This window comes from Cololabis saira, chromosome 6 (assembly GCF_033807715.1).
Source record: "Cololabis saira isolate AMF1-May2022 chromosome 6, fColSai1.1, whole genome shotgun sequence".
NCBI classification, from domain to species: Eukaryota; Metazoa; Chordata; class Actinopteri; order Beloniformes; family Belonidae; genus Cololabis; species Cololabis saira.
Window position 1 is genome coordinate 5,392,064 of NC_084592.1, and position 26,181 is coordinate 5,418,244.

General features: G+C 44.8%; 1 protein-coding gene and 1 long non-coding RNA gene across 2 annotated transcripts; both read right to left on the reverse strand.

Annotated features, from left to right (window-relative positions):
- Positions 1-12,087: 12,087 nt before the first annotated feature.
- On the reverse strand, positions 12,088-22,641 carry LOC133446282 (uncharacterized). The gene is made up of 7 exons (XM_061724292.1): positions 22,490-22,641; positions 21,137-21,166; positions 20,857-21,039; positions 15,985-16,392; positions 13,740-13,928; positions 13,308-13,499; positions 12,088-12,566 (listed from the first exon to the last, which is right to left on the reverse strand). The coding sequence occupies exons 3-7, from the start codon at positions 20,975-20,977 to the stop codon at positions 12,088-12,090; spliced, it is 1,389 nt and encodes a 462-aa protein (XP_061580276.1). The 5' UTR covers positions 20,978-21,039; positions 21,137-21,166; positions 22,490-22,641.
- Positions 22,642-23,019: 378 nt separating this feature from the next.
- On the reverse strand, positions 23,020-25,054 carry LOC133446330 (uncharacterized). Its single transcript, XR_009782828.1, has 3 exons — positions 24,983-25,054; positions 23,295-23,324; positions 23,020-23,192 (listed from the first exon to the last, which is right to left on the reverse strand). It is a non-coding gene; the product is annotated as an uncharacterized LOC133446330 (long non-coding RNA).
- Positions 25,055-26,181: the final 1,127 nt, after the last annotated feature.

The following is a 26,181-nucleotide window of genomic DNA, read 5'->3' on the forward strand; positions in this document are numbered from 1 at the left end:
GCGCAGGGGCCAATCAATAAATATATATATATCAACAAAGCATATTTTACATAAACATATTTCAAGTAACAAAATAACATATTTGAACCATTTTTCAGATTTTTTCAGTTATTTTATTGTCTGAAAAATTGTTCAAATATGTTATTATTTGTTTTGTTGATGATAAAATATGTTTCTCTATTTTTCTTATTTTTGTGAGGGGGGGATATATATTGTTTTTCGGCACTACCTTGTTCTCTATAGCTGATATAACATCAATTACTCCTATGTGGGATCAATAAAGTTCTTATTTTTGCCATCTAAGAAAATTAAATATATTATATTTGGTGCCTAACTGTTGAATGAATAAATGAGACGTAAAACGTACATCTCTTTGTAGAAAGGCGCTTTATGAAAATAAGTCCATTTACTTGTATTAGTTTACAGCGCAGTCTTGAACATCCAATATGGCGGCGACGTTGACGTATCACAGCAGCTCGATGGGGCATCTACATAGTTTCACCCATAGACATATATATGTATGCGTATACGAATATATGTCTATGGTTTCACCTGCTTGGATAGTACGCTGAGCATGGTTGGTTTACATCGCACGCATGTGCAGTGTAACCAGCAAATTATCATAACATTGCTCGACAATGACAAATATTCGTCAGTTATGATTCTAACTGATGATTCTAACTAAATGATTTTAACTTTTAAATATGAACTTATTAACCTGACATATAAATAATATTGAATTGAAATTGAAAAGTATTAGTTCCAGTATATCTTCAGTTTTGTGTGTCCATGTCTGGTTGCATTGTTCCCACATACTGAAGAGGGGTTCATCATATCTGAAGGTTTGCCAATGTAACTCTGGTGATCACGGCTTGGCAGCAACATTATGCAAGAATGTACCTGCCAGCGCATGATTTGGGTGTTATATGCCACCTTTATGTTAACCAAAACTTCCACAGTTATATTAACTGTCATTTTTATATCATGATTTGTTACAATGGAGAAAAATGGAGGAGAAGAGTCTAGCTACTGGTTTCACACCACGTTGTGGTGGAAGAACCAGACGTCTTTTACTGGCTGAGCGGAGCTGTGGAGAGGGAGTGCAGCTCTGGATGAAGGAGTGAAGGTAAGGGAGAGTAGCTCTGGATGAAGGAGTGAAGGTAGAGGGAGAGTATCTCTGGATGAAGGAGTGAAGGTAGAGGGAGTGCAGCTCTGGATGAAGGAGTGAAGGTAGAGGGAGAGTAGCTCTGGATGAAGGAGTGAAGGTGATGAAGGAGTGAAGGTAGAGGGAGAGTATCTCTGGATGAAGGAGTGAAGGTAGAGGGAGAGTAGCTCTGGATGAAGGAGTGAAGGTAGAGGGAGAGTAGCTCTGGATGAAGGAGTGAAGGTGATGAAGGAGTGAAGGTAGAGGGAGAGTATCTCTGGGTGAAGGAGTGAAGGTAGAGGGAGAGTAGCTCTGGATGAAGGAGTGAAGGTAGAGGGAGAGTATCTCTGGATGAAGGAGTGAAGGTAGAGGGAGTGTAGCTCTGGATGAAGGAGTGAAGGTAGAGGGAGAGTAGCTCTGGATGAAGGAGTGAAGGTGATGAAGGAGTGAAGGTAGAGGGAGAGTATCTCTGGATGAAGGAGTGAAGGTAGAGGGAGTGTAGCTCTGGATGAAGGAGTGAAGGTAGAGGGAGAGTAGCTCTGGATGAAGGAGTGAAGGTAGAGGGAGAGTAGCTCTGGATGAAGGAGTGAAGGTAGAGGGAGAGTAGCTCTGGATGAAGGAGTGAAGGTAGAGGGAGAGTAGCTCTGGATGAAGGAGTGATGGTAGAGGGAGAGTAGCTCTGGATGAAGGAGTGAAGGTAGAGGGAGAGTAGCTCTGGATGAAGGAGTGAAGGTAGAGGGAGAGTAGCTCTGGATGAAGGAGTGAAGGTAGAGGGAGCTCTGGATGAAGGAGTGAAGGTAGAGGGAGTGTAGCTCTGGATGAAGGAGTGAAGGTAGAGGGAGAGTAACTCTGGATGAAGGAGTGAAGGTAGAGGGAGAGTAGCTCTGGATGAAGGAGTGAAGGTAGAGGGAGAGTATCTCTGGATGAAGGAGTGAAGGTAGAGGGAGAGTATCTGGATGAAGGAGTGAAGGTAGAGGGAGAGTATCTGGATGAAGGAGTGAAGGTAGAGGGAGAGTATCTCTGGATGAAGGAGTGAAGGTAGAGGGAGAGTAGCTCTGGATGAAGGAGTGAAGGTAGAGGGAGAGTAACTCTGGATGAAGGAGTGAAGGTAGAGGGAGATATGGATGAAGGAGTGAAGGTAGAGGGAGAGTAGCTCTGGATGAATGAGTGAAGGTAGAGGGAGAGTAGCTCTGGATGAAGGAGTGAAGGTAGAGGGAGAGTAGCTCTGGATGAAGGAGTGAAGGTAGAGGGAGAGTATCTCTGGATGAAGGAGTGAAGGTAGAGGGAGTGTAGCTCTGGATGAAGCAGTGAAGGTAGAGGGAGAGTAGCTCTGGATGAAGGAGTGAAGGTGATGAAGGAGTGAAGGTAGAGGGAGAGTATCTCTGGATGAAGGAGTGAAGGTATAGGGAGAGTAGCTCTGGATGAAGGAGTGAAGGTAGAGGGAGAGTATCTCTGGATGAAGGAGTGAAGGTAGAGGGAGAGTAGCTCTGGATGAAGGAGTGAAGGTAGAGGGAGAGTATCTCTGGATGAAGGAGTGAAGGTAGAGGGAGATATGGATGAAGGAGTGAAGGTAGAGGGAGTGTAGCTCTGGATGAAGGAGTGAAGGTAGAGGGAGTGTATCTCTGGATGAAGGAGTGAAGGTAGAGGGAGAGTAGCTCTGGATGAAGGAGTGAAGGTAGAGGGAGTGTATCTCTGGATGAAGGAGTGAAGGTAGAGGGAGAGTAGCTCTGGATGAATGAGTGAAGGTAGAGGGAGAGTAGCTCTGGATGAAGGAGTGAAGGTAGAGGGAGAGTAGCTCTGGATGAAGGAGTGAAGGTAGAGGGAGAGTAGCTCTGGATGAAGGAGTGAAGGTAGAGGGAGAGTAGCTCTGGATGAAGGAGTGAAGGTAGAGGGAGTGTAGCTCTGGATGAAGGAGTGAAGGTAGAGGGAGAGTAGCTCTGGATGAAGGAGTGAAGGTAGAGGGAGATATGGATGAAGGAGTGAAGGTAGAGGGAGATATGGATGAAGGAGTGAAGGTAGAGGGAGAGTAGCTCTGGATGAAGGAGTGAAGGTAGAGGGAGAGTAGCTCTGGATGAAGGAGTGAAGGTAGAGGGAGAGTAGCTCTGGATGAAGGAGTGAAGGTAGAGGGAGAGTAGCTCTGGATGAAGGAGTGAAGGTAGAGGGAGAGTAGCTCTGGATGAAGGAGTGAAGGTAGAGGGAGTGTAGCTCTGGATGAAGGAGTGAAGGTAGAGGGAGAGTAGCTCTGGGTGAAGGAGTGAAGGTAGAGGGAGAGTAGCTCTGGATGAAGGAGTGAAGGTAGAGGGAGATATGGATGAAGGAGTGAAGGTAGAGGGAGTGTAGCTCTGGATGAAGGAGTGAAGGTAGAGGGAGAGTAGCTCTGGATGAAGGAGTGAAGGTAGAGGGAGTGTAGCTCTGGATGAAGGAGTGAAGGTAGAGGGAGTGTAGCTCTGGATGAAGGAGTGAAGGTAGAGGGAGTGTAGCTCTGGATGAAGGAGTGAAGGTAGAGGGAGTGCAGCTCTGGATGAAGGAGTGAAGGTAGAGGGAGAGTAGCTCTGGATGAAGGAGTGAAGGTAGAGGGAGAGTAGCTCTGGATGAAGGAGTGAAGGTAGAGGGAGAGTAGCTCTGGATGAAGGAGTGAAGGTAGAGGGAGAGTAGCTCTGGATGAAGGAGTGAAAGTAGAGGGAGAGTAGCTCTGGATGAAGGAGTGAAGGTAGGGAGGAGCCGTTTGGGTAATTGTTTGGTAAGCCAGAGCTTTGAACTTGGTGCTGCGACTGGAAGCCAGAGCAGGGAGATTAGCAGCGGGTTGGTTGAAGACCAGACGTGCGTCTGCATTCTGGAGGAGGTCCAGGGTCCTGATGGCCAGTCAGGATTTCAGCATGTCCTGAAACTGGCCAGGGCAGATGGAAGATGGTGGAAGCCAGGAGTCTCCAGGGGCTCGGAGAGAGAAGGGTAGACAGAGTCATCGCGTCGACAGAGAGTCGTCTACCCATTGATGACTGTATGTGACGTGAGATTTGTTTAATTTCACTGTGATCACATGATTGTAACATGCTCATCCTGCCATTATTGTCTGATCACTGATAAGTACTTGATTGTGACATCACTGTTTTCTGCTCGTTTCCAGTCTAAACTGTATGATGGCAGCCAAAATGATCGTAAGTTGTGTGGGCTCAGTGAGCGAAGGTTAGATGGCGACAAGCGGCGAGTCGTCTACCCGTCCAGACACCAGAACAGACGGTACAAGGGTTCAAGGCAGCAAAGGGGAAGAACACTTCCTGTCCTGGGAAGGAAAGTCTCCAGCGGTGAGTTTCATTTCAAACAGATCGGTCCTCCTTTTGCCCTCTGCCGTATTTTAACAGCATCTCACCTCCACTGTCTTCCAGCTGCCTACTCCGACTCAACTCCTGCAGACGGGCCAGATGCAGCCGCCTGGTGGAGGCCGTTTGCAGCAGCTCTGCCGTTTCCATCCTGCCGCCACACACGTGGGAGGATCATGAAGACCCGCTGGTCCCTCATCCAGAAGATCATGGAGACCCGCTGGTCCCTCATCATCCCTCATATATATATATACCGTATATATATATATATATATATATATATATATATATATATATATATATATATATATATATATATATATATATATATATATATATATATATATATATATTTACAGATAGGGCTGAGCAATATATCACTATCACACCAATATTGTGATATGAGAATAGATATTGGCTGTGATGTATATCTTAATGTGATATAGTATTGTCTTTTCCTGGATTTAAATACTGTATCATATTAAAGGAATGCAATTTTCTGAACTTAGCAAACTGTTCGTTGAAAATTTCCTCAATCAGTTAAGTCATTGTAGCTTCTGTGGCCGACTCAACCTTAAAAAGACACACACACACAGAAAAAAACACTGCTTTAATTAGATATTTAAACATGGGATTTCTGATAAACAGTTATTATTAATGTGAATATGATGACAAAGGAGGTAGAGCCAAAAATAGATCAGCGAAAACAGTTGTGGTGCGACCTGGATGCTCCTCAACCCCCCCTCTCCCCTCTGTCCTCCTCTCTTCCCTGCGCGCATGGCATAGGGTACGTGGCGTACGGCGCGTGTCGCTGCGTAAAGGCTGAAATATGGTTCTGCGTCAAAACGACGCCGTGCCTACGGCGTGTGGTTTGGGTCGACGCAGACCACACGGCGTCACCTGCGCCGTCACTGACGTGCACCTTCTGAAAATTGTAACTACAGGCTGAATTAAGGTTCTGCGTCACACCAACGCAGAGCACACGCCTTCACCGTGACGCCGTCGTGAACCCTTCGGACTTCTCCGTCACTCCATTTCGTCGCGGTGCAGTACCCCCCATGGTCGCTAGTTAGCAATCTTTTTCTGAATGGTTTATCCGACTTTTTCCGGTCACAGTAAATCAAAGAGATAAGGACAACTATTGTGCAAAAAAACAAAACAAAAAAAATCACATATAAACGAAGAAAAGAGCCCTGAAAGTTCACTACTGATTCAAACCGGAAACCGGAAATGCATTGCTTCCAAGTGAACCAATCACAGCCCTCTCTGTCTGCGTGTGGTCTGCGTCGCCTCGACGCGTAGTTACAATTTTCGGGAGGTGCACGTCAGTGACGGCGCAGGTGACGCCGCAGGTGACGGCGTGTCGTCTGCGTGGACCCAGACCACACGCCGTAGGCACGGCGTCGTTTTGATGCAGAACCATAACTCAGCCTTACGCGTCGAGCAACGCAGACCACACGCAGACGGAGAGGGCTGTGATTGGTTCACTGATTCATTGGTTCATTGACAAATTGCGCCACAGGAAACAAGTCTCCAAGCTCATATATGACAGGACTGCAAAGGACTTACCTGAACTCTCAGTGGGTGAAGCGGTTCGGATGAAACCACTTCCTGGTGACAGGACCGGCATTTAGCTGCTGGGAGTGTGCCTGCGGAAAGTCGCTCCACGGTCTTATCTGGTGGAGGTCGAGGGCGCTCTCTAACGCCGCAACCGTGTCGACCTACGTATGGCAGAGCCGATGCCATCACAACACCCAGTAACTGGCCCAGAGGAGCCTGCGTCTGGAGGCGATGGGGTTCAAGCAACAGGTGAAATGACTGATACCCCTTTTACACCAAGCTGGTTCCAGGGCTGGTGCTAGTGCTGGTGCTAGAGCCAGTTCGCGGTTGATTCTAGTAAGAACCGGTTGAGAAACGTTTGCTTTTACACAAGCTGGTGCTGCCCAGCAGCTGGCCAGAGAGCCACGTCATCACGTTACTGTATACGTCACCACCACTCCCCCTCGTTTTCATCCCTACCCTGATCAGGAAGCTGAGAGCCAAAAGCTGTTTTAATTTCAGTTTTAATATTTTTTCAGGCTTAAAAGTAACCTTTAAGATCCCCTACCTGGGCTCAGTTTATCCAAATAATGCTGTTAAGAAATTTGACTCGAGAGCCCGCAGCCCCGGGGCACAGCAGCTCCTCAGCCGGCTCAACCTGCGCCGTCTTCCTGGGGGAGAAACCTGCAGCTCTGTTGAGAATTACGCTGGATGAAATAAATCATTTAGGAAGATAAATATTGGTTTAATAGATGAAATCTATCAGTTGTAGCTACGCCTGTTAAGAAATTACGGCGTACGGCACGCGTCGCCGCGTACATCATACATACATACTTTTACACCGGAGCCGGTGCTTAGGCTGTCTAAAAACCAAAGAACTGGTGCTAAGTCTGGCTCTAGCCCAGAACCAGCCCTGGAACCAGCTTGGTGTAAAAGGGGTATGAGGGTCAGAGGGCATGCATGTTTTCTCCCCAGTTTGCTCAGGGCAGGTTTCCCGGCAGTCCGTGTGCATCGGGCTCTCTACAGACCTCGGAAACAGCAGCTGTCCCTTCACCATCATCATCGTTATGGCCGCCAGATTCGGCGTCCCAGCAGACTGAACCTGTAGGTTCACATGGACAGTAGTAACATCTGGGGGGGGGGGGGGGGGGGGGGAGTTCTGAGGGTAGAAGGGGGGGGGATAAGGGGAACTGTTTCATTGTTACAGTGGAAAGTTAATTATCTGTCGGGTTCTTTAATAATGTTATAAAAGAATTTTGAGTTATGGCTTACTTGAAGAAAAGAGAGATGTTATGGGTGGTATTAGAGTACCACTTATTGGATGTTTAGTGTAACTGCACTTTATGTTAGGCCTGGCAACCTCCCAACATGCTTTGCACAGGCTCTACTGACATTGTACTGTGATCTGAGTCGACGCAGTAAAACTGGCACATATTAACAAGCTACCAGTGTGCTGTTTCATCTTTAATACACCACACACTCAAACAGTAGGCTGCATTTAGGTAGGATAGCTGTTATTGTGTTGTTTTATTGGTCAGAGCATTAAAAACACATCCTCAGAGTTTTAATGCTTTATTTGGCATTTTTAAATATGCAGAGGCAGAAGGAATTGCACTCAAATGCCACATATGATCTGACTGTAACCTTTTTATTGTGCAAAATTCAAATAATCCAAGGTATCAGAACATGTGTAAAAATAAACCTGTGTTGACACTGTACTAGTTGTCCATGAGCAAACTATGAATGTGATGGTTATTTTTATTACTTCAGGTTCCTCACCTAGTGAGGAAAATGATTCTGATGTTGATGATGAAGAGGCTCCTCAGACACAGAATGCCCCACCTGGACCTCACCGTATGTTGTGACATTTAATCTTTCAGTCTACACAACATTATGAGTGCCTTCAGTGTAAATATCACGCAACAAGTTGTTATACTGTCTACTATCCATTTTTTTGTGTTTACTATTTTTTTCTCTGTACATTACTAATTTTTCTACATTTTATATTGCTCTTTTTTTATTATTTAGCTATTTATTGGTTATTTCTATTTTATTTTTTTATATAAACCGTTGAGCGTGTGTGTGTTTGGCTGCTGCACGATTTAATTTCTCCTCTGGGAGATCAATAAAGTCTTCTATTCTATTCTATTCTACTTAACCTTATAACTAATCCGTTTGAATGCTATTTGAATGTTATATTCTTGCTCATATGTTATAAAATTATGCAACAATGCATTGATACATTGTACCAGTTAGCCTCACACTGATGGACTTATTTTGATGATTATTTGCAGATCTCTCACAGTCCAGAGCAGCAGGTCCAACAGCCTCATCTGAAGGTATTTCCTCTGACCCTGCAAGGTAACAGGAACAGCTGCTTCCAGAGAGACTGGTACCAACAGTATCCATGGCTTGAATATTCCCAGAGCCAAGACGCATCAACTGTGCAGTGCAATACAAAAGCAAGTGCTTATTGGGAACCTCTTATTATTCTTGGCTTTAAAAGTTTATAGAAAAGTGTGTTGTTGTACATAGTGTATTCTTATCATATTGTGTTTGACTTATTTATCATTTATTTAAATCAATATTCAAAGGAATCGTTACTTTTGACCTGATATTATTGGCAGATTGATTTTGTTGAGGACTTTAATGTTCTGCAATGAGAATGGCTCTGAAAATGTGTAACTACCATAAAAGGTTGAAATGGAAGAGGAATAGAAAACTGTCAAATGTCAAAACAACAGTCTGACAATTCAATGAATGCTAACATGAGTTCTAGAATTCAATTATTATACATATGTGTAGATGTTGATGCAAAGCAATGTGATATTTGCACATTTTGATCACATGCCATTCATAAAGGTTCTCCCGGTATGGCCACCCCACTCTGGCTCTGTGTCCCATCTTGCCCCCCCCCAGTAAAAATGTCCTGGATACGCCACTGCAGTCAGCTGGACGTTCATTTGTTCCTATGGAATCATCTCCAGCAGGTGTGTGAAAGTCCATCCACGGTTTACTATTTAATCTGGGACCAGGCTGTGGATCTACAGACCTCCTCACACATTTACTTACTCCAGCTTTAACAAAGACACAAGACTTTACCAACACAACCGAATGTGGAACTAACTGGCCTGAAGGGGGGTGCTATAATTAAAAATATATCTGAAAAACACATCCAAATAAAGCAACGGTTATGTGCATCTTGAGTATTTAATATTATGCTGGATTCAATAGTGTACGTTTTTTTATTCGTGTGACTGCCTTTTTGTGATTCCAAAAAGACTCAAAGCCGTCCTCCCGTCCGACAAACTGATATTTAGTATGTAAAAACTACCCAAAACTCCGTGGTCATACACTTCTGACCTCCTGTGGTCAGAAGTTGTATTGCTATTGAGGTGCAAGAAAGAATCCTACTTCCAGATTTTTCATAATTTCATCTCATCAAAAGGCTAATTACATTTTTTAAACTGTCTCAAAGTTATAGGCCAAAGACAATTAAAGGCTGTTAAAGGCTGTGTGACCAATATTTTCTGATTTTTCTATATTAAAAAATAATTTGGACTATATATATATATATATATATATATATATATATATACATATATATATATATATATATATATATATATATATATATATATATACACACACACACGTGGGTATTATCTTTTAAAGTATTTTGTTGATAAGCCTTTTGTGATTCAATGATAATTTTTAAGGATCTTCATTGTCAAAACAGATATTGTCATTTATTAAAGCTAAATAAAAGCTTAATTTTAACGTAAGGAGACATGGGGATATTTTGTCTTTTGCATTCCTTCAAAATAATGATGCGTGATATTTACTCGTTAGTTCATCCGGCACCATGGACATACATATACATATATATATATATATATATATATATATATATATATATATATATATATATATATATATATATATATATATATATATATATATATATATATATATATATATATATATGTAGGTATGGAAAATATTGAAAGTATTCAGACCCCTTTACATTTTCCCCTCCTTGTTTGATTGCAGCTATTTGCTAAAATCAAAAAAGTTCCTTTTATTTCTCATTAATTGCACTCAGCCCCCATATTGACAGAAAATAACAAATGTAGACATTTTTGCAAATTTATTAAAAAAGAAAAATGGAAATATCACATGGTCATAAGTATTCAGACCCTTTGCTATGACACTCATATTATATATAAGAATGGTCCCAGAGTTGTTCCGAAGCCACTCCTTTGTTACTTTATCTGTGTGCTTAGGGTCATTGTCTTGTTGGAGGGTGAACCTTCGGCCCAGTCTGAGATCCTGAGCCCTCTGGAAGAGGTTTTCTGCCAGGATATCTCTGTAGTTTGCTGCATTCATCTTTCCTTCAATTGCAACCAGTCGTTCTGTCCCTGCAGCTGAAAAACACCCTCATAGCATGATGCTGCCACGGCCATGTTTAACTGTCGGGATTGTATTGGGCAGGTGATGAGCAGTGCCTGATTTTCTCCACACATACCGCTTAGAGTTAATGCCAAAAAGTTTAATCTTGGTCTCATCAGACCACAGAATCTTATTTCTCATAGTCTGGGAGTCATTCATGTGTTTTTGCATCTCTACTGCATCTTTGGAGCTCAGCCACAGTGATCTTTGGGTTCTCCCTTACCTCTCTCACCAAGGCTCTTCTCCCACAATTGCTCAGTCCTCAGTCCTTCCACCTCACGATTCATATTTGCTCTGACATACAGTGTGAGCTGTAAGGTCTTATATAGACAGGTGTGTGCCTTTCCTAATCAAGTCCAATCAGTTTAATGAAAGGCTTCTGGACTCCAACGAAGGAGCAGAACCATCTCAAAGAAGATCAGAAGAAATGGACAGCATGGTAGTTAAATATGAGCATCACAGCAAAGGGTCTGAATATTTATGACCATTTGATATTTCAGTTTTTTTTTTTAATACATTTGCAAAAATGTCTACAGTACTGCCATAACATCATGGTGATAGGCCCTGGTGCAAATATTCTTTTTGTGCCCCCACCCCTGCTAAACAAAAGTGCACATCGCATCCACACACAGCGGTACTCAAGTACTTAACGGAACCTTGTGGTTGCTCAAGAAGTTCTTGCAGAATCAGATCATTATTTGCTAAGAGCTGTATTATACTCAGAAAGATTCTCCAATGATCTTCTAATAGATGTTTGGCTATTACAGTGACCTGAAGGACAAGAAAGAGGCACCATGGCGGAGACCTACATAAGTAGTTAACTCACTGCAGATAAAGAATGAAAAACATACAGACTTTGCAGATGCATAGCTCTCCTGCTGCCACTAGGGGGCCACCAACATTAATGTTACATAGGTAAGTTTATTTTGAGATTTCCACTTGAATGTGAACTTGATGTTTACAAACTTGGCCTGTAACAGATGAATGCATCATCATGGAACACCTTACTCCAATCTTACCCCAAACAATGCTTGACAGATATGATTCACACTTTGAATGACCTTTATAAACAAAGTTGACTTTTAAAAGTAAAACAAAAAGTAAACAAAAATAAACTTGAACAAATCAAAGCGCAAGGCAACACATTTTATTTGAAAGTCGTAAGGGGCAGCATATCAAATATCCTCAAATATCTGAATAACAGAATATATCTGACATCCCTGCACATAATGTTACATTTAAATAAATATATTAAAAAAAAGCACATTTGTCAGTTATACATTGCAGCCAAATGCTGAATCTAAAAACATGATACAGTGGATGGACACTTTATAAATTCAAAACTAAACATGAGGATCATAAACATAAGGCACACTGCAGGTTTATGAGGAAATAAAAGGCTTTTACGTGCGCCTTATAGTGTGGAAAATACGGTAGATAACCAGAAAAACCATGGAGTCCACTGTCAATGGTATGAATATTCTCTTATTGATCAGGTGGAATAGATTCTTTGGCATTGGGTGGACTAACATGTTTCCCTGGTAACAGTGTTCCCAACTCCTCAGTAAGGAAACCAGCCTGACCTAAAGTCTCAACCTGACATCATCTCTTATTTCTACAAATTCAAAATCCTCGTCAAAATCTTGGGCAGGGGCCCGCAGAGCCGTCAGAGTTCTTGGCAGGGGCCGCAGATCCGTCAGAGTCCCGGGCAGGGGCCGCAGAGTCGTCAGAGTCCCGGGCAAGGGCCGCGGAGCCGGCGGAGTCCTGGGCAGGCACCGCGGAGCCGGCAGAGTCCTGGGCAGGGAATGCGGAGCCGGCAGAGTCCTGGGCAGGGAATGCGGAGCCGGCAGAGTCCTGGGCAGGGGCAGCAGAGCCGGCAGAGTCCTGGGCAGGGAATGCGGAGCCGGCAGAGTCCTGGGCAGGGGCAGCAGAGCCGGCGGAGTCCTGGGCAGGTGCGGCGGAGCAGGCGGAGTCCTGGGCAGGGAATGCGGAGCCGGCGGAGTCCTGGGCAGGTGCGGTGGAGCGGGAAGAGTCCTGGGCAGGGGCCGCGGAGCCGGCAGAGTCCTGGGCAGGGGCGGCGGAGTCCTGGGCAGGGGCCGCGTTGAGTACTTTAACTGTGAGTATTTGCAAGAAAATATAAAGCAGGTAAAGTATAAATACAATAGATAGAAACTAAACACTGCAAGAAGGATCTCATATTAGTGGAAATCTATAAGACTAGACGACAACTTGAGTTCCTTGACACAAAGGTGGAATACTTTAAATTTAAGTTAGTTTATATTTTATTTAGGGACCAAAATAATGTGGCCTCTCCTTCTGACGGTTGAATATTTAGTTATGAATATGTAATTACTGATCCAGTTCAGAGGAATAAAATGCCATAAATTCTTCTCTTTTTATATCCAGGCACGGGAGAACGGGGAGAACGCGCATGCAGCGTCATTTGACGTCACATCTGCAGGACAGCGCGGGAAATTCCGGTCCGGAATTGCAGCACATTTTGCAGCACACAGCCTGTTCAAGGCAACGGAGAGATACACTAGAGGGATCATTCTTTTGGGTTTGGAACGCTTCATCTGACATTATTACTAGAAAACTTAAAATGTATACGGATTTTTTTTTCATAAATCCTGGCTCAAGCTCCTTTAAGAGTTCAAATTATTTCAGTTTGTCTGTAGGATCTCGATGTAGAGGAGTACTTTATTACAATAAAGTTTCAGGCTTTCCTGGCTAAACAAAAGCAAATTATTTTAATTCTGGTCAATCAGGTCAAAAGTGCTAACATTAATGAGAATTGTTATGGGAATACATTTTCCAGTCTCAATAAAAACTACCAACTCTATTATTATACTGACCCAAAGCATCCTGTATTTGGAAGACGGCCTTCCCGTTTTCATCACAGATCAGTAGTCCTGGTACAGTCTCGTGGAAGAGGACATCAACATCCAGGACAACATTCCTGAAGGTCTCAGACCACCTTCTCCCACCGGTTGAGTAGTCGACATCTCGGGTGTGATGCATCACAACCAGAATGATCTTTTTATCATCTGCTGACACCAGAAAAAAGAACATGAGATGAAACTGAGGCTTCAACCTTGTTTATTAAAATAGTATTTATTCATGTTTATTTTAGCTGTTTAAATATTCGTTACAAGACTACTCCATGTGTATATGTATTTATAAAATGCATCCATGTGTACATTAACATGGTGGTTTCATGTGACACATCAGTCCAACATGAAGTAATCTGTTGCGTACCAACAGATCAAACAGCTGGAACACAGTACCTGAAACCTCCCTCATGGCTGCTTCCACATCTGACCCAACACGAGAGCTGATTGGACAGAAGACAATGATGACATCACTCTCCTCTGGGCTTGTGAAATTCACATGTAGCCCATCTGTCATTTGTCTCAGTAGATCTTCATCTGCTCCAAATGTTTCTCCTGTAGTGACTTTATAGACCTTAACTGATGCTACATGCAAGAAAATATAAATCAGGACAAACATGTACTGTACATATCAGAAATAATAACTGCAAACTGTATATTTGTTTGAGCAAAGACACTCGCTGGACGTTATCTTGTGCCACCCTAATAAGAAATAAAGCACTTTTAGATCATATTTAGATGCATGAAATTAACTGATGTGCAACTTGAATTTCCTGAATAAAAAGGTTGAGGAAAATAAAAGGAAATATTTGAGCATTTTATCTAATGTTCACACTTAATTCACAGTCTCCCAAATTACTACAGAATCAAATTCTGTCGTGGTCACAGCAGCTACTTTCACAAAGTCCACAAAAGTGTTGAATGTTAATCATCAAGAAATGTTGGCCTTCATTTGAGATCATTTTCTTTTGGTGCTCTTCTTGTTTCATGTATGGAATAACACGTTTCCAGGGTTTTTCTGTGTTTCTTGGGCCAGTTTGTAAAGACCAATGATGTAAAACTGGTGACACACTTTTAAATAAATGTTACAAAATGCCAGTATTGAAGAGCCTAAAACTGACGATCCAGAAGAAAATCAACCCAAAGAGGGTGTATCGTAGGAAGTACAGATTTCTCTGTAAAACCTCTCTGTCTTCATGTAAATCCGATTCAGAATCTACTTCATTCACCACGTTTGTTCAAACAAACAAGGAATTTGGCCTGTTCCTCTAACGCTTGAATATTTAGTTATATATAAGTCATTACTGATCCAGATCTGAGGGCACAGAGGCCATAAACTCTGCTCTCTTTGCATCTATTGACAGTATTTTGTGCCATTCACAACATGACCTGTACAGATGTATAATGAGTTAGCAGTGAACAGGAGGAGATGTCTGTACTAACAGTATTTTCATACACTTGCTGTTTGTTTAAAGAGTTAAAATCTATTCAGTTTGTTGAAACTCAATCTAGAGAACCACTTTTATATAATAAAATGTCAGGCTTCACTTAAATTATTTAAATGTTGGTCAAACGGCTTATGTGCCAACATTAATTTGTATTTTTCTGGAAATGGATTTTCCAGTTTCAGTAAGAACTGCATCAACACATATAGTCTTTGACACAAACAAAAAATTAAACTCCATGTTTTCTAATAATTCATCTATGGCGGTTCAAATAAATAATCTTCCTTTAAATGTTCCAATTTAAAAGTCATATAACTTAAATTATAAAAGTTGTAGAAAGTGAGTCTCATGACATGTAAAACAAAGTTACTTTCTTTGTCGAACAAAACAACTTAATCAATTACGCCTTAATTTTTGTTTTTCTTTGATCTGCATTTTTCATTTCATTTTGCAAACTGTTAATGTTTTTAAAAACAGGCTCAAGACTCACCTTTTTAACTTGGCTTTTAGCTGATTCCTTTTAGTCTTTCTCGTATACCCTCGTTTTAAGTAACTGTTCCTGTTGTTCTTGTTGTTTTAACCCAGGTTTTATGGTCTTATGGTTTTAAGTTGTTCTTATACTTGTTTTAGCAGGTCTTGCTTTCTAGACCTACCGTACTTGTAGGATTTTATGTTATACTTTTAAACTCTTTTAGTGTGTATTTTAACCTCATAGCCTATCTTATCCTGCTTTCTTGTAGCTTTTATCTCCAGTGTTTCCTCATGGGGAGCCTCCATGCTGGGAGTGACTCTGGCCTGCAGGGGGTCGTCCTGGGGGTGGTTCTGGCCTGGATGGGTTATGAGACCTCCTGCCGTGGACGGCTCCCTAATACCGTTTCCACACCTGGATCCTCAGTGCTCAGCTATACACTTGTGTGAATTGTAGTGTGCTTGCGTCTGTCTGTCTGTGTGTGTGTGTGTGGGGGGGTCATTATTAAGTTTTATGTAAAGCGCTTTGCGTTGCATTTTTTATTTGTATGAAAAGCGCTATACAAATAAAGTTTGATTTCATTTGGTGTTTTTTTTCTGTAATAAATCTCATCTTAATATTTAAGCAATTAAATTGTTCCAAATTTATAAAAGATAAAACATTTGAACGGTTTATAAGTATAAAACACACAGTTAACACTAGAACTTGCATTAATCTGGATTCCTACCTTTGCTGCTGCTGTCAGAGACTGATTCTGACTGAGTCTCAGGTCGTCCCGAACAGAAGAGTTGTGGAATCCACTTTTTGTACTGATCAAAAAAGCTAACAGGGGCCGCAGAGCCGGCAGAGTCCTGGGCAGGGGCCGCAGGTCGTCTCCAACCAAAGGATTGTGGAATCCACTTTATGTACTGATCAAAAATGCCAACACTATTATTATACTGAGCTAAAGCATCCTGTATTTTGCGGACGGCCTTCCTGTTTTCATCACAGATCAGTAGTCCTGGTACAGTCTCGTGGAAGAGGACATCAACATCCAGGACAACATTCCTGAAGGTCTCAGACCAACTTCTCCCACTGGTTGAGTAGTCGACATCTCGGGTGTGATGCATCACAACCAGAATGATCTTTTTATTATCTGCTGACACCAGAAAAAAGAACAAGAGATGAAACTGAGGCTTCAACCTTGTTTATTAAAAAACTATTTATTCATGTTTATTGTAGCTGTTTAAACTTTTGTTACAAGACTACTACATGTGTCTATGTATTTATAAAATGCATCCATGTGTACATTAACATGGTGGTTTCATGTGACACATCAGTCCAACATGAAGTAATCTGTTGCGTACCAACAGATAAAACGAAAGTTACGACTGTAACTACGGTTCTATGAGTCCCGGATGACCGCCAGGCGGTGCTGTAAGCACTGGATATCTCCGCTCGCGCATGCGCAATGGCGAGTACAAATAACAACAATGTCACGTCACCAGTGACCCCTGCATGACCCCCGGAAGGGTATAACTTCCGGCGTCAGCAAGGGATCGGTTCCTAGAATCTTCTCGCGAGAGCACGAGGATTCTGAGTGACCGGCAGGCCTGGCGGTCATCCGGGACTCATAGAACCATAGTTACAGTCGTAACTTTCGTTCTATTTCGTCCCTACTGACCGCCAGGCGGTGCTGTAAGCACTGGATGACAAATACCAACAACGTCACGAAGAATCCCGGTCACCTACCTAACTGACCAGGGGCAGAAGGACCTGGGAGCAGAACCACGCCCAACGCTTGGGGAGTGGCGACATTGATTCTGTAGAATCTGGAGAACGTGTCCGGCGTTGTCCACGAAGCCGCTGTGCAGATGTCCTCCAGAGGCACCCCCTTCAGGGCAGCCAAAGAAGCTGAGACGCTTCTGGTCGAGTGGCACCTCACTCCCATTGGTAAGGGGTGGCCACTGGCCCTGTAGGCGTGCTCGATGTTGTCCACCACCCAGTGGGACAGGTGCTGTCTAGAAATAGCACGCCCCCTGTTAGGGCCACCATGGCAGATAAAAAGCTGCTCCGACCGTCGCACAGGCGCGGTAGCATAAGCAGCGAGGGCCCACTCTCTGCAGGCTGGGGGTTGAAGCGGGCCAGCTGGATAGGCTGATTAGTATGAGTGCGTGGCAGGACCTTGGGCAGGAACGCCACGTTCGGCCACAACGTAGCCCCTGAGCCATCCGGGTTCCATCTCAGGCAGGACCCACTGACTGACAGGGCATGTAACTCACCGACTCGCTTTGCCGATGTCATAGCGAGGAGAAAAGCCGTCTTCATAGAAAGCCACTTCAGGTCCACCTGGGCCAAGGGCTCAAAAGGTGGAGAAGAGAGGGCACCTAGCACCATGAACAGGTCCCACACTTGGGCCCTTGGGGTCCTCGGGGGGCGCAGCCTCAGAGCCCCCCTGAGAAAGAAAGAAACCACCCACGGTGGCATTCTCAACCAGGGCATGTTGTGATGAAATGGCCGCCACGTACACCCTTAAGGTGGACTGAGCACGGCCATCATCCAGGAGGGACTGAAGGAACTCCAGGGTCGTGGCCACAGGGCAAAGCACAGGGTCCTCTGCCCTGTCTGCACACCAGGCAGAGAATCTCCTCCACTTGCACTCATACTGGAGGCGGGTGGAAGGCGTACGGGCATTAAAGATGGTAGCCCTGACGGGCTCAGTACAGCTTGACACTAACGGGTCGGGCCCTGCAGTGGCCAGACACAGAGTTGAAGGTGACCGGGGTCGGGGTGCCAAATCCGACACCCCAGCTGGGACAGAAGGGCCACCAAGAGGAGCCTGTGACCTCTCTGGAGGACCCTTTGCAACGTCGGCAGGATCAAAGGTAGTAGGGGGAACGTGTATAGGAGCCCGTCGGACCACTCGTGCCCTAGAGCATCCTGACCTAGAGGACTGGTCTCCTTTGTCCAAGAGAACCAGAGGGAGCAGTGAGCCGAGTCGCCCGAGGCGAAGATGTCCACCACTGCTCTGCCGAAGAGGACCCAAATTGTCCCCACTACCTCCGGATGAAGCCGCCACTCTCCTGGGGGAGGCTTGTGCTGGGACAGGAAGTCCGCCACCTGATTCCTGTCTCCTGGCAAGTACATCGCCCGCAGGCTGAGCAGGCGAGGAGCAGCCCACGTCAGAAGGCCCCGGGACACCCACAGCAGCTGTGCAGACCTGGTGCCCCCCTGGTGGTTGATCTGGGAGACAGTGGACATATTGTCCGACCGAACCAGCACGTGCCTCCCCCACAGGTGAGGTGAAAAGTGCTCGAGTGCGAGGTGTACAGCCCAGAGCTCCAGCACATTGATGTGGCGTATGCAGTCCCGGGCAGACCACTGCCCTTGGGCAGGCCTGCCGCGCCAGACAGCACCCCACCCTGAGAGGGAGGCATCCGCGGTGACAGTCTCCCGGAAGGAGGGGATAGTGGCCAAGGGCACACACCCCAGCAGGAATGCCCTGTCTTTCCAGGGTGCCAGGGCATGGACACACACCCGCGACACCCTGATACCCTGTGCCTTTCGGCATCCAGGCCAAGGCCGTTCAGCCACATTTGCAGCGGGCGTAGCGACAGCAGGCCCAAAGGCACAACAGCCGAGGCGGCTGTCAGTTTGCCCAAAAGCTGCAGGAACTGGATAGTTCACTGTGAGCCCTAGCTTGGCCACATGTGACAAAAGGAGGGCCGTGTCCTCTACCACCTGGTCTCGGGACGGTGCGCATACCAGCCAGTCGTCCAGGTACGGCAGAATCTTCATACCCCGTGCCTGCAGGGGAGCAAGGGCTACCGCCACGCACCTGGTGAAAACTCTCGGGGACAGGGAGAGCCCGAACGGGAGCACCCTGAACTGGTAATGGCGGCCCTGATAGGCGCACCTCAGGAATCGCTGGTGCCGTGCCGCGATCGGCACATGAAAGTAAGCGTCCTGTAGGTCCACCGTTGTAAACCACTCCCCCTGACTGACCACACGCAGAGCATCTGCTGTGGTCAGTATCCGTAAGGGCAGGGCCTTCATGTACCTGTTGAGGCCTCTCAGGTCCAAGATGGGACAAAGTCCGCCGTCTTTCTTGCTGACAAGAAAGTAAGTCGAGTAGAACCCCCGGGACTGCAGCAGGGGGTCTACCGGCACGATGGCGCCCTTGGCTAGTAGGACAGACAACTCCTGAGCCAGAGGCAGAATGTTCGCCGGGTCTCTGATGATGGTCATCTTGACCCGGCCGGAGGTAGGGGGCCGGTGTCGGAACTGCAATTTGTACCCCCGGGTTAAGGTGGAAATCACCCAGGGGTCCGATGAGCAGGCAGCCCAGTAACTGAGCTGCTGCCGGGAAAAGCAGCCGACGACCGGCCCCGTGGCCCTAGCGCCGTCTCCCCCGGCCTCTGGGTGTGCCGGGGGGGCGACGGTCGAGGTCAACACCCCGACGCTGCTGGGACGGTCCGCGCACAGGGGGGCGAAAGTCACCGGCAGCAGGCGGCTGGGGGCGATGCCTAGGGGCAGACGAAGGGCCTCTTGGCGTACTGGAAGCGGGCGCTTTGCTGTGAAGGTGCACCAGTCGCTGCCTGGTCTCATAGGCCAGGGCGGTCCGGTTCAGAGCTTCCAGGGCAGTTGCCCCAAACAGCTCCCCCAGTTCTGCTGGTGCCTGCCGAAGAACCCTACGGGCAGTCTCCATCAAGGGTGACTGCGCCAACCAGATATGACAGCGCGTGTGCACCAGGGTGGACATCAGCCGCCCCAGCTCCCTCGTCTGGGAGTCAAAAGCCTGTAGGGACACGTCACACATGTCACGTGTGGAATCATCCACCTGTGCATCCTGCAGGGAAGTGGATAGAGCCAGCAGGAGATGGGAAAGGGTGTTCCCCAGCCGGCCAATGCGCGCCGCTGTGTCATAGGCCTTACAGATATACCCATCAGTAACCCTACACTGGGTAGAGGGGCACTTGGGATCTGGCTTCAGAGCCTCATCAGGAGCCGCAATGGAAGGCTCGACGGGGGGCATGTGACTGAGACCAGCCACCTCTGCCTCGGGCACCCACCACTCTCTTCGCCGATCGCTTCAGAGAAGTCCCCGCTGGCTGGGATGAGGGGAGGCTGGCTGATGGCTCCAGCTGCTCTGGGCCAAGGCAAGAGATGCAGAGGTCATGGCCATCCGCCGGATCCAGGGCGGCCATACAACCTGTGCCTGATCGCTCCATCACAGCGACCGGTGGGACAGGGGAGCGGACACGCTGCCTTCACCACAAACGTGCCGGTGGGAGAGGGGAGCGGACACGCTGCCTTCACCACAAATGTGCCGGTGGGAGAGGGGAGTGGACACGCTGCGATGTAGGGAGGAAAGGAAGAAGCTTTGACCAAGCTTCTATTTCCGTCCTGTACTTCCGACGCGTGAAGCGAGAAGAATAAGGAACCGATCCCATGCCGACGCCGGAAGTTATACCCTTCCGGGGGTCATGCAGGGGTCACGGGTGACGTGACATTGTTGTTATTTGTACTCGACATGCGCATGCACGAGCGGAGATATCCATTGCTTACAGCACCGCCTGGCGGTCAGTAGGGACGAAAAAGAACAGCTGCAACACAGTACCTGAAACCTCCTTCATGGCTGCTTCCACATCTGACCCAACACGAGAGCTGATTGGACAGAAGACAATGATGACATCACTCTCCTCTGGGCTTGCGAAATTCACATGTAGCCCATCTGTCATTTTTCTCAGTAGACCTTCATCTGCTCCAAATGTTTCTCCTGTAGTGACTTTATGGACCTTAACTGGTGGTACATGTAAGAAAATATAAATCAGGACAAACATGTACATATCAGAAATAATAACTGCAAACTGGATCTTCATATATGCGAAGACACTCACCCACACCCCTGGACGTTATCTTGTGCCTCCCTAATAAGAAATAAAGCACTTTTAGATCATATTTAGATGCATGAAATGAACTGATGTGCAACTTGCATTTCCTGAATAAAAAGGTTGAGGAAAATAAAAGGAAATACTTGAGCATTTTATCTAATGTTCACACTTAATTCACAGTCTCCCAAATTACTACAGAATCTATCAAATTCTATCGTGGTCACAGCAGCTACTTTCACAAAGTCCACAAAAGTGTTGAATGTTAATCATCAAGAAATGTTGGCCTACATTTGAGATCATTTTTTGGTGCTCTTCTTGTTTCATGTATGCAAGAACACATATTCCAGGGGTTTTCTGTCTTTCTTGGGACAGTTTGTAAAGACCAATGATGTAAAACTGGTGACACAGTTTTACATAAATGTTACAAAATGCCAATATTGAAGAGCCTACAACTGACGATCCAGAAGAAAGTTAACCCAAAGATGGTGTATTGTAGGAAGTCCAGATTTCTCTGTGAAACCTCTCTGTCTTCATGTAAATCTGATTCAGAATCTACTTCATTCACCACGTTTGTTCAAACAAACAAAGAATTTGGCCTGTTCCTCTAACGCTTGAATATTTAGTTATATATAAGTCATTACTGATCCAGATCTGAGGGCACAGAGGCCATAAACTCTGCTCTCTTAGCATCTATTGACAGTATTTTGTGCCATTCACAACATGACCTGTACAGACGTATAATGAGATCAGCAGTAAACAGAAGGAGATGTCTGTACTAACAGTATTTTCATACACTTTCTGTTTGTTTAAAGAGTTAAAATCTATTCAGTTTGTTGAAACTCAATCTAGAGAACCACTTTTATATTACAAAATGTCAGGCTTCACGTAAATTATTTAAATGTGGGTCAAACGGCTTATGTGCCAACATTAATTTGTATTTTTCTGGAAATGGATTTTCCAGTTTCAGTAAGAACTGCATCAACACATATAGTCTTTGACACTAACAAAAGATTAAACTCCATGTTATGTCATAATGAATCTATGTTGGTTCAAATCAATAATCTTCCTTTAAATGTTCCAATTTAAAAGTCCGATAAATTATAAAAGTTGTAGAAAGTGAGTGCCGTGACATGTAAAACAAAGTTACTTTCATTGTCGAACAAAACAACTTCATCAAATACAACTTTATTTTCTTTTTTCTCTGATCTTCATTTTTCATTGTTTTTTTCTGTAATAAATCTCATTTTAATATTCAAGAAATGAAATTGTTCCAAATTTATAAGAGATAAAACATTTGAACAGTTTATAAGCATAAAACATGCAATTGACATTAGAACTTGCATTAATCTGGATTCCTACCTTTGCTGCTGCTGTCAGAGACTGATTCTGACTGAGTCTCAGGTCGTCTCCAACAGAAGGGTTGTGGAATCCGCTTTTTACTATACTGAGCTAAAGATTCCTGTATTTGGAGGACGGCCTTCCCGTTTTCATCACAGATCAGTAGTCCTGGTTCAGTCTCGTGGAAGAGGACATCAACATACAGGACAACATTCCTGAAGGTCTCAGACCAACTTCTCCCACCAGTTGAGTAGTCGACATGTCGGGTGTGATGCATCACAACCAGAATGATCTTTTTATCATCTGCTGACACCAGAAAAAAGAACAAGAGATGAAACTGAAGCTTTAACCTCGTTTATTAAAATAGTATTTATTCATGTTTATTGTAGCTGTTTAAAGTTTTATTACAAGACTACTACATGTGTATATGTATTTATAAAATGCATCCATGTGTACATTAACATGGTGGTTTCATGTGACACATCAGTCGAAGTATGAAGTAATCTGTTGCATACCAACAGATAAAACAGCTGGAACACAGTACCTGAAACCTCCCTCATGGCTGCATCCACATCTGACCCACAAGAACTGATTGGACAGAAGACAATGATGACATCACTCTCCTCTGGGCTTGTGAACTTCACATGTAGCCCATCTGTCATTTGTTTCAGCAGCTGCTTTTCTGCTCCAAATGTTTCTCCCGTAGTGATTTTATGGACCTTAACTGGTGGTACATGCAAGAAAATATAAATCAGGACAAACATGTACAGATGAGATGAGAAATAATAACTGCACACTGGATATTCGTATGAGCGAAGACACTCACCCACACCCCTGGACGTTATCTTGTGCCACGCTAATAAGAAATAAAGCACTTTTAGATCATATTTAGATGCATGAAATTAACTGATTTGCAACTTGAATTTCCTGAATAAAAGGTTGGGAAAAATAAATATTTGAGCATTTTCTCTACTGAACACCTCTGATTAATACTCTGTAACATGTAAATGTAACAGTTCGCTGGTACTTACAGTACATCTTTTTACTATGCTGCAACATCACAGATCTTAGGAGTGAAGTGCTATGGTGCAAGCTAGACAGAAAAATCCCTTCCATACACAAAACCAGCATTCCATTAGTAAAGTGCAACTCAACACTGTGTGCTTGAAACATGATGTCAGGCTTCATGTCCATTGCGTGCTTGGTGTGCCGGTAAATTAAAACAATAATGGTGGAGGAGACGATGCTGTCAGCTTTCTTCAACAAACAACATGATCAGAAAGTTGTTGGAAATTCACAAAAACACTTCTCACTTACAGAACATGGGGGAAGTAAACCCTGGAAAAGGTCATCAGCCCTTTGCAGCGCCTGACAGGTGTGTCAGTCATCAAAATCAACTAATGGGTTAAAGGGCTATTTAGATTTTTTTTAAACTTTTGTCGGATGGATTTAAAAATAAGATAGTTTCACAGTAAAATAGTTGTATGTGAATGTCATCAGATATTACTTTAATGATTCCTAAATGAAATGGGCTACTAAATTACGATTTAAAGGGAATTTCGACCATGTATTTTGAGACTTGAGGGCTTTTAATTCAGAGTCCTAAATAAGAGAGTGTGGTGGACTCTAATGGCGCTTTTGCACTAGTCCCGCCTCCGCCCGGCTCGGCTCGGTACAGCCCCGTGTTGCACGTTTGCACTAGGGGCTGAGACGGGTAGAGCCGCTCCAAGCCGATACTATTTCTGTAACCATTTGGCGCTTTTGCACTAGTCTCACTTCTCCTCGGTTCTACCCACCACGGCCCCGTCTTGCGCTTTCGCACTAGGGGCTGAGACGGGTAGAGCCGCTCCAAGCCGATACTATTTCTGTAACGATTCTGGCGAGGTTCTATAGCGGGCTGAGCAGGGACTATTTCTGAGGTCACCACCCTCCGCGCCACTGATTGGTCGGGGGGCGGGGCCGTCACCACCCTCCGAGCCACTGATTGGTCGGGGGGCGGGGCCAGCAGACGTTTGAATCAGGAAGTGGGAGTCAGAGCGAGAGCGACCCGCGGCTCGCGGCGATTTTATTATAAAGCGCAAAACGTCTGTTTGGTGATCCAACTCTGAGGTGCAGATGTTCATAAACCTGGTGGCTGACGAGAGAATTAAAAAAGGGATGTAGACGGGCTGTTTTTTTCTTAGCCGCTCCCGGCTCCAGCTGATTTCTCATCAGCGCCGACATGAACAAAGCGGTTGCGCTATCAAGTACGTCACAGCAGCTTCACCCAAACCCCCCCCACTTCTCACCTGGCTGTGGAAAAACAAACGGGTAGAGGCGGGTAGAGCCGAGTCGCCCGAGTAAGTCCTATTGCAAAAGTGCCATTATTGTGAAGGGGCAGGAGAGCAGATACTGTAAATAGGAGGGGGTTAAGGTGGTGGGGAGGGTTGTATTGACCGGGTTGGTAATATAATAATAATGTTAATATTATAGATCCATGGTTGGAACAGGCGCAAAATAAACAGTCGGAAATACCTTCCATGTCTCCTGGCTGACTTCCACAATAGGGTGGATCCAGATGGAATCAGCTTGATTTCCTTCCAAAGCTGGAAGACGGACACAGTCAGAGAAAGTAATGAGGAAGGAGCTGTGTAACTGCAAAGAAGTGATCCTAATCCCGATTTGGTGTGATTAGTTAGGGAACAAGGACATGGCCATTGTCTCTTTGTTTGCTTTCCTTATTATAAAGCAGCTCGATTTATCATTATGCTTTTTAACAATAAAATCTGCATTTAACACAAGACTAAGTATTAATCTGGAGTCCTACCGTCGCTGTGTTGTTGCAGAGAAGAACAGACTGAAGCAGCTGAATAACAGCCAGGGGCTGTTTTATAGAGAAATCTTTTACTTTCACTTTCGATGTCAGACGCTCTCAGCTGCTCTGCTGACTCATTTAGCTTTTAATATCCATAAGCTGGGCAGCAAATATGGAGCCAAATCAAGGCCATAAATTGTGCTAATTTGAAAATGAAATTGTAATTGAAAAACTAAGACTTGATTATGAACTTATTATTTTACAGTTTACATTTTTTTTCAGTTTCAAATCTTTTTTTTTAGTATCAGATCTTTTTTTTCAGTTTCAGATCTTTTTTTCAGTTTCACATCTTTTTTTTCAGTTTCACATCTTTTTTTCCATTTCAGATCTTTTTTTCAGTTTCACATCTTTTTTTCAGTTTCACATCTTTTTTTCAGTTTTAATTTTTTTTTCAGTTTCAGATCTTTTTTTCAGTATCAGATCCTTTTTTTGTTTTCAGATCTTTTTTTTTCTGTTTCAGATCTTTTTCAGTCTCAGTGGATCATGTCGGTGCCCCCCCAGCAGCATAGGCCTATAGCAGCCAATTGGGCCCGGGGACGTACAGCCGCCCCCCAGTCCCCCTTGAAGCCCCGTGATCTGGATTCTTACAGCTGCTGTGTTGTTGCTGCTGTTGCCAGAAACACTTTTGGATTAACCACATGACTTACAGGAATCGAGCAGCCTGTTCTGGTAAGACCGCTGTTCTGTGTCACTCCTGCATCGAATCCTCAGATGAACACTTGGCCCTTTTGAATAAAAAACATTATTAAAATGTCACTACCTGGAGCCTCTGGACCCCCCCAACACAACCAGAACCCCCTCAGACAGAACCAGAGACAACCCCAATCTAATCAGAACCGCCCTTAACACATCCAGTACC

Coding starts and splice junctions, on each gene's coding strand:
- LOC133446282 (XM_061724292.1), bottom strand. CDS start 20,977: ATGACAGATGGGCTACATGTGAATTTCGCAAGCCCAGAGGAGAGTGAT. Junction 13,929..15,984: donor CTCTGACAGCAGCAGCAAAG/GTAGGAATCCAG, acceptor TCTTGCATGTAG/CATCAGTTAAGGTCTATAAA. Junction 13,500..13,739: donor AGCCATGAGGGAGGTTTCAG/GTACTGTGTTCC, acceptor TGGTGTCAGCAG/ATGATAAAAAGATCATTCTG.